This window comes from Apteryx rowi, unplaced genomic scaffold (assembly GCF_003343035.1).
Source record: "Apteryx rowi isolate R43461 unplaced genomic scaffold, aptRow1 scaffold_65, whole genome shotgun sequence".
Classification (NCBI taxonomy): Eukaryota; Metazoa; Chordata; class Aves; order Apterygiformes; family Apterygidae; genus Apteryx; species Apteryx rowi.
In genome coordinates this window covers 3,095,966-3,103,634 of record NW_020450927.1, presented here as the reverse complement: position 1 = coordinate 3,103,634, position 7,669 = coordinate 3,095,966, and the positions used below count along the sequence as shown (strand labels likewise).

Sequence of the window (7,669 nt, the reverse complement as noted above, 5' to 3'; positions counted from 1 at the left end):
GGCCAGGAGCCGGGGTGGTCCGGCTGCGACCAGGTGCCCCCCGCAGGATCTTACATCTTCAGGGATGTAAAACTCCCCAAGGGCCCAGGCTCGCTCCTTTTCCTTGCAAAAAATACGCCAGCTTTGGTTTAAGTTTTTTTTTTTTTTTTTTTTTTGCAACAAAAGAAACTATTTATTTGGAATATGCATTACCAGTACAAATCAGGAAACTGTAAAACCTACACCTTGTTAGTATCGTCATAGAACATAAAAGTCTCAATTGGGATCAGAAAGACAGAGGCCTTTTTTTCCTTTACAGAAGCAGAAAAGCTTAAAGTTTCAAAACCAAGTCAGAACAGAGACTCTTTTTTTAGGGATTTTTTTTCTTTTTTTTTTAATATTTGGAATCCATTAGGGAGGGGGGAAAAAAAGGGGGGAAAAAAAAGAGAAAAGAAAAAGGAACTCAGAACAACTGGATCATCTTTACAAGGGATAGAAAGGGCTTTGCAAGGAGAACAAAAAAGCAAACCAACAAAACCAACCCCCCAGGCAACGTCTGATTTACATTGTCTTAATAATAATAATAATAATAATAATAATAATAATAAAGGTGTATGAAAACAAAAGGACTCCAGGTAGCCTTGGGATTAAAAATAACACCCCGAACCCTAAACCGATTAGTGATGTGAAAAGTTCAGGTTTTTTTGGAGGGGGGGGAGGGAAAATATCGTCAAGAGAAAAATGAAACGATGCCGCTCAGCTTCTGGCTCAGCGCTTCTCCTTGCACCCCGCCGYGCAGCTTTCCGGAGGCACCGGGGGGCTGGAGGGCCGCGGGGGAAGGCGGCGCCCGCCGGATCCCGTCCCGCAGAACGGGGCTGCGGCTCGAGGCCAGCCGCGGGCTCGCGTCGCTCCCCTCGTCGCGGGGCCGAGCGCCCGCTTGACGCCGACGGCACGGGGGAGCTCAGGGCAGCCACTTGGCCAGCGTCCGGGGCAGAGCCTAAGGGGGCCGCGGCCCGGGGGCTACGGCATTTGGGGAGGATTCGGGCCGTCGGCCCCCTTCAGCCCTTCGGCAGGGCCCGGGGCCGCGCATCCCCCCGGGACGGAGGCACCGGGACCGGCAGCCTCGGGACCCGGCTCCCCCGGCTCCCCCCAACACCCCTCGGCCGCTCCGGAGGCGCCGGCTCCCCCCCGCCCCGGCCCCAAAGCAGCAGCCACCGACGGATCTTCCGGGGCCGGGCCCCCACGGAGGCAGGAGAAACAGCCAAAAAAAGCCAGCGTAACTTTTCACATCACTTCGAACACGGACCAAAAGCGGAGGGGAGAGGAAGCTGCAAGGCCGTTGTCTCGGACAGGTGAAAAGAAATCCGTCATCATCATCATCATCATCATCATCAAAGCCCCCCCCCCCCAAAATAATGCCAAAAAAATAAAATAATAAAAAGGAAATTTCTGGGTCTCAACGTTAAGAAACATAAAGTGTTAGAATGTACCTATTAATGCTCACTATTCCAACCATTTTTTTTTAAGTTTTACAAAATGAATTACTGTCACTTTTTAAACATTGTGTAATAAGAAATGAGTGTGCACAACTCTACACTTTTCTAGCATTCTTGAACTAATTCACAAATGCGAGAAAATTAAAAAAAATGGGAAAAACAAACAAAAAAAAGAAGATGAATGTAGGTAGTTTGATGTTATAAACTATACAGGAATGAAGCGCTTGTTGCCACAGAAAGAACAGGGATGGGACCTTCCCCCTGTTCAACTTTGCGTGCTAAGAGGGTCATTTTTTATTTTTTTATTATAAACACTATTAAATTCAGACTGCGTTTTTGGTTTTTTTTTTCCTTTATCTGAATATACAAGAACATTCATTATCAAATGTTCGTTATCATCAATACTACAAAGAACGAGACACAAATCGCAAGAAACAATGGAAAATGTTAATAAAGCTGAAAGAATCGTCGAGTTTTTTTTGTGTTTTTTTCATTTTTATTTTTTTTGAGTTTCTGCAGTTTTTTGTTTGTTTTTTTGTTTTTTTGTTTCGTTTTGTTTTTTTGGTATCGAAGTCAGGTTTTTCTGGGCAGAACAAAAAAAAAAAAAAAGAAGAAAAAACCCACAACACTTTGGGGGGGGAAGGGGGGAGGAGAAACACAACCGAAAAAAAACAAAAGGCAAAGAAAAAGGGCAAGCGACCAGCCAGCTACGACAATGCAAACCGGAGGGGCAAAAAACGGGAAACCGAAAAGGTGATTTGCAAAGTACCGTCAAGGAGTCCCCGCCGTGCCCGGGGCAGGGCGCAGGGCCAGGCAGCAACCGCAGGGCAGAGGCGCGCGCCGGCGCTCGGGGACACGGTGCTCGGGCGGCTCCGCTCTCGAAGGGCTCGCTTTCAAGAGGTACCATGGCATTCCCGCCGCCCGGCTCGGGGCCGACCGACCGACCGRCCGGCCGGCCGCCGGAGGGGCCCCGTCCCGCCGAGCGCTTCGGTGCCGCTGCTCGGGACACGCGAGCCCAGCCTCGCCTCCGCGACCCTGAAACGCGGTGCTGGAATGAGGCCTCGGCTTCGCGCGTGGGATGGGAACGGTCAGGAGGCCACGCTGGGAGCAGCGGTGACTACAGAGAGAGGCCACGTGAGGAGGAAGAGGAGGAGGAGGAGGAGGAGGTGGGCGGCACACGCGGGCGGCCCTCGCGGGAAACAACCTCTCTCTGCTCTCCACGTACTCGCTTCTGCCCACTAAGGACCACCCGGCACGCGGCGCCCAGTGGCCCCAGAGCCCGGCCGACGCGTGGCCCTCTCCAGCTGCCCTGCCTTTGTCTTCTCAGCGAGGGACACAAAGTCTCTCAACGCTAGCGACACAAAAAATGAACAAAAAGCAGGAGTTTTTGCCATTTTTAAAGCCTGCCTTTCAAAGGTGCTCAAAGTCCTACTCTGATCCCCACCAGCTCTGTGATATAAAAAAAATCTACTGAATCAAGATTTCTCTTAATTGGGTGAAATCCCCAAATTTCAAAGCAAGTGCTTGGGAGCGCTCTGGGGTTATTCCCCATGGAAAGCCACGCTTGACCTCTGCTTCATGCGACTAACGCTGCTGGCCCAGCTCTGCAAGGTCACAGTGCCTCAGGGCTGCAAACACGTCACCTTTGCGGGACCGAAAACGCTCGGTGCTGGGCTGCAGGCCAATCTCCATTATTTTTTCCAATGGAAGGGTGGAAATTTTTCTGGCAGAGCTTTAATTTTGAATGGTTCCCGCTCAACACTGCTAGCATTGTTCTGATCTCGCAATGGCTGGCGAAGCAGACGCCGGTGCAGGCAGGGTGGAGAAGGGAGCACGAGCCATGGACTTGGGAGAGCACGAGATGCAGTGAAGAGGTATTACAGTACGTCACAAGGCGCCATGCCCGTTATACACACACAAATCTGCACAAAACCTGGGCTCTGATCCTGCAAACCCCTACCCTGGACACGCAGAGGGTTGGCCTGGCCTCCTTGCCTGCTGGAAGAACTTGCAGCCAAAACTTCTACACTCCAACGTCCTCCTGCCCTATTGCTCATGGCAAAGCTTGGCCAATTGCATGGGGCAAATTTGTTATCCTGCTCTTAAACGAGAGGCCACATCATCTGTCTAAAGGAGTGTTTCAGCAGGAAGAAACCCTGCTTACCACCAGTCACCAGTCACCCAAAAAGCAGACCTGTGGCCAGCCAGGGGATCACTCAAGTTCTCCCATGACTTTGGATGCCACATGCCATAGTAACTCCAAGGACTGAAACCATCAGCTTAATTTGAAAAAAATCCCCAAGAGGGACATCCACTCATCTTAGAGTTTCCTCCTCAAGCAAACCTGCTGTATTAACAGTAACCAAAATCACCCACTCCATTCACCCTGCGCATGGACTGCGTCCGGCCTCTGGAATCCAACCTTGGCTTTCCTGACGTCATTACCAATCCTAGGAGCTAACTACAGACCGCGCTGTCACGGTCACTCCTCCACACACGTGCCAGGCACCACTGCCTCTCCGGCATGGCTTGGGGAATGCAACGGCCGGAGGAGGCCCCCAAACCCTTTGGGCCCTGTCAGCACTTGGGAAACCCATGTCCTTCTTTTCCATGGCCCGGGACGCCCCCGACGCCTGCTCGACTCTACAGCAGGTAGCCCCGTAGGCGAAAATACAAGCCAACACCATGCGATGCTTTCCTCAATAGAAAAAATCCACTGYTGGCCTCCCTAGGTGCTGCGAGAAAACTGCATGGGTCCCATCAATCATTACTTAATGCTTGATCATGTAAAACACTGCGGATGCGCTCAGTGCTTTCGTTATCAGTGATGATAATTTCTCACCTGCCTCCTTCTGCTTTGTTTCCTTCCCTCCTCTCCTCCCCRTCCCTAGCAGTATCGCAGTGAAGGATACCGGTGGGCACAACTGCGGGGTTTTATCTCTCTTGGGGCTTTCCTGCAAAGCACACGCGGGTGAGCAGCGCATCTGATCCAGCTCAGAAAAGCCAACGTGTTCGAGATCTGCGGCAGAGCAGCGCCGGGGACAGCACAGGCTGGCTGTTTCCACGGGTCTGGGAATGGCCTGGTACCTTTTGAAAGCCATGGGGAGCAACAGCGGGGGAATTTGGCTCTTTCTCCTACGTGCAGCGGGGTTGCGTCCATCTGCCCTGTAACCGGCACTGCCCTGGGGGGCAACTCACCGAGGCATCGGCACAACCGTGGCGCGGGGAGGCAGGCGGTCTGCTAGCTCTTCCCAGCACCAGCGGTGATGAGGAAGCAGCAGGACAGAGGGCTGATGCGGCGTTTTCCCACTGCGAGGTAGCGTGCAAGAAACGGGGGGGGGGGGCTGCCCGGGAGGGAAGGAGCGAGACTCGACTGAGGTACATTTTTGGCTCCTCGACAAGAAACCCAGCACGAGGCCGTGCACTGCTTTTGGTTTGTTTGGTTTTTTTTTTTGCGGCGGCGATTTTTGCTTTTCCTCCTTACAATTCTTCTACCTGTCGAAATAGGCTTCGGTGGGAAGGTGTGGGGAGGGGCGGGGGGTGTTGTGGTGGCGGCGAGGGGGGGGAAGAGTGGCTTCTACCCAGAAAAGAAAGGGAAGAGAGTATAAAGAAGTGTCCAGATTGGCTGAAAAAAGCATCCCGACGAAGAGAAGAGAAGAGAAGGAGTCTTCGTGTGTGTGCTGATTGGGTTCACCTCCAGTCTGACTGCTGCGGTGTTCGGAGAGGCCCCCTCCCCTCCCGCCCCGCCGGGGGCCGGGGTCAGCCAGGGATGCAATTTGCCGGGAGATCAGTTGGAGGTATCAGAGTGAACGCTGCCAGGGCCTTCTGTGGGGGAGGTCACCGACGACGGGGTAGTAGCGTCTTGCCAACCTCCATTAGCCTGCGGGAACGGAGAGACACAGCTGGGTGAGCCGCCGCCGCCGCACGCACCCGCCGCCACGGCCCGCCCGGCCAAAACGGCCCCTCCGCCGCGGACCCCCCCCCCATTTCTGCAGCGGTAAGGCCACGCTCGGACGCAACCCAAACTCAGCATTTTTTACCCCCAAATAGGACCCTTCCCCATGGCCCCATCCCTCCCTCGGCGGGTTTCAGGGCACCTTTCCTCCTGCGGAGCAGCGGCGGGGAGGGACCGCGGGCTGCCCGTCTCCCAGGGGCTGCAGGGCCACCGCGGAGGGGGCGACTCCCGGCCACGCTGGCCCTTGCGGCCAAGGGAAGCCATCGGCGCTGAGCCTTGTCGCTGAGAAGAGCGGCTCCTTCTGCTTGATCCGCCCCGGCAGGGCCGTGCAGAGGAGAACTGCCTCCTTCCACAGTCGCGGCTTCCTGGCGCTTAGCTTATCTGGCACCCATCCCGAGAGCCCGCACCGGATGTCGCTTCGTTACAGAGCCCACGTCCTGAGACAACCTCCTCAAATGCCATCCCGAGGGGGGGTCCCATTAAATCCCTCCCGCCGAGGAGCCTGCTCCTGGGCGAACCCCCCCGGCCGAGCGTGGCAAGGTTGCAGCCAGCACGCCAGAGCCCAGCTCTGCGCTGGCTCCCGGCGCGGGCCCTCCGTGCACACCAGGAGCCCGTCCTTGACGGACTCCTCCGAGCCACATCGCAACAGAGATGCAATCGCTGCACCTTGGCCCCAGGGCCTATCCGAGGGGTCACACAGCAAAGCAGGGTGGGAAACTCATTTCTCCTCCTGAAAACAGGCCAGTCGATGCAAGAGGGGGCAATGCAAGAGATGGTGCCTTCCCACGCACTGCTGAATTTCCAGGCCTCCTGAGAGCAGAGCTGGCCAGAGGGGCCCCCATGGCAGCGAGTGGGAGCAGGAAGCAGGCAGACGCTGCTCTTTTCCGGCTGCTGCTTCCTCTCGGAGTTGCCGTCCCCTTCGGAGAGGAGCAGATGTCACACCCAGCCTCCTCGGCTCGCTCTGACATTGATTCAGTGCTAGGCTAATTAATCCCTCCAAACTCCTGCCTGCGCTCAAGTTGGTAACAGCCGCCGTCCCGCTTTAGACATGCCTGGGCTGCTTGGCCCTCCCCGGCTGCCTCCGCCGGCGCCTCCCTCCGCAGCGCTCCGCTGACACGGGGCATCCATCACCGGCCGTGACAGTCCCGGCGCGCCGGGACCACGCGGCGGCTGCAGAGCTGCTCGCGCCAGCGCAGCACGCGAGGGTGGCTGGAGGTGGGCCATATGCCACTAGCAAGGACGCTTTGGGGACGTGGTGCTTCCCCAAAGTGCCCCAGGGGTAAGGGGAGGAAAAGCCGCACCGCCCCGAGGCGCGGAAGAGGAACGAGCAGAAAGCCCATAGCCGTCCACAGCTCCCTGGTGGTTACATACGCTGACCATCGCTTCCGTGCCTGCCCCTTGCAAAGGGCTACCGAGAGGCAGCTGAGACAGGAGCAAAGCAGCTACCACAGAGCTGACCACGAGCAAGCCACAGAAACATAAGCTGGAGTGGGAAAACTAACTTGCACCAGGGCATGTAAAAAGTAGACAGGGAAAAGGCAGAGCCACACACACAACCAGCTTGTGCATCCTTCTGCATGCACATCTAAGCGTGCAAACACACGTGCCACCACCTCGGCCCGTGCCTGCAAAGGTATTTAGGCAATACAAAGACAGGAGTCGCGGTCTGAAGTTGCTACTGGATCTGGCGCATCAAAGACTGCTAGACTACACCTTGGGCCCAAGCGTGAAACCAGGCGATGCACGGACAGTTATGGCCTTGTAACATCCAAGAGATCCCGCCACCGCGGTTGCCCACCAATGCGCCAGGAGACAGGGCCACACGGGGCCAGCTTGCGGCAGGCCCCCATCGCTCCCCGCAAGGCGGCAGATCACATCGCGCCCACACACAGGCACCAATACGCACAGTCTGTGTGTTCCCCGAGATCCAGTATCCACCCTTACACATCTTGGACCATTGCAAGAGGCAGCAATTACTGTAGATTATCAGCCCGACAATGACAGGCCGTGTAAAGAGAGACACAGAGCCAACTCCACCGCCCAGAGACTGGCATATTCAAGTACACTTAGGACATTAATAGCAATTTACGTGCCATCAGTGAGAGAGAACCACAATAGCTGTGCTGGCAGCCTCTTATTACAAAGCCTGTTATTTGTTGGAGTTACAAGCTATAATCACAACAGAAACTTTCAAAACCCTTATCTTCCGTGACGCACCAAATCTATTTCAGAGCCGTAA

The 7,669-nt window shown here is 55.3% G+C and overlaps 1 protein-coding gene across 3 annotated transcripts in view; it reads right to left on the bottom strand.

Annotated features, from left to right (window-relative positions):
- Positions 1 to 1,978: 1,978 nt before the first annotated feature.
- Positions 1,979 to 7,669, bottom strand: part of PBX1 (PBX homeobox 1) — a 159,255-nt gene continuing 153,564 nt past the window's right edge. For 2 of the 3 annotated variants that reach the window (XM_026084687.1, XM_026084689.1), the window contains exon 9: positions 1,979 to 5,355. In XM_026084687.1, the coding sequence (XP_025940472.1) occupies positions 5,263 to 5,355 (93 nt within the window). In that variant the 3' untranslated portion in view covers positions 1,979 to 5,262. The remainder of the gene's footprint in view (positions 5,356 to 7,669) is intronic. The other variant, XM_026084692.1, reaches the window with a different exon arrangement.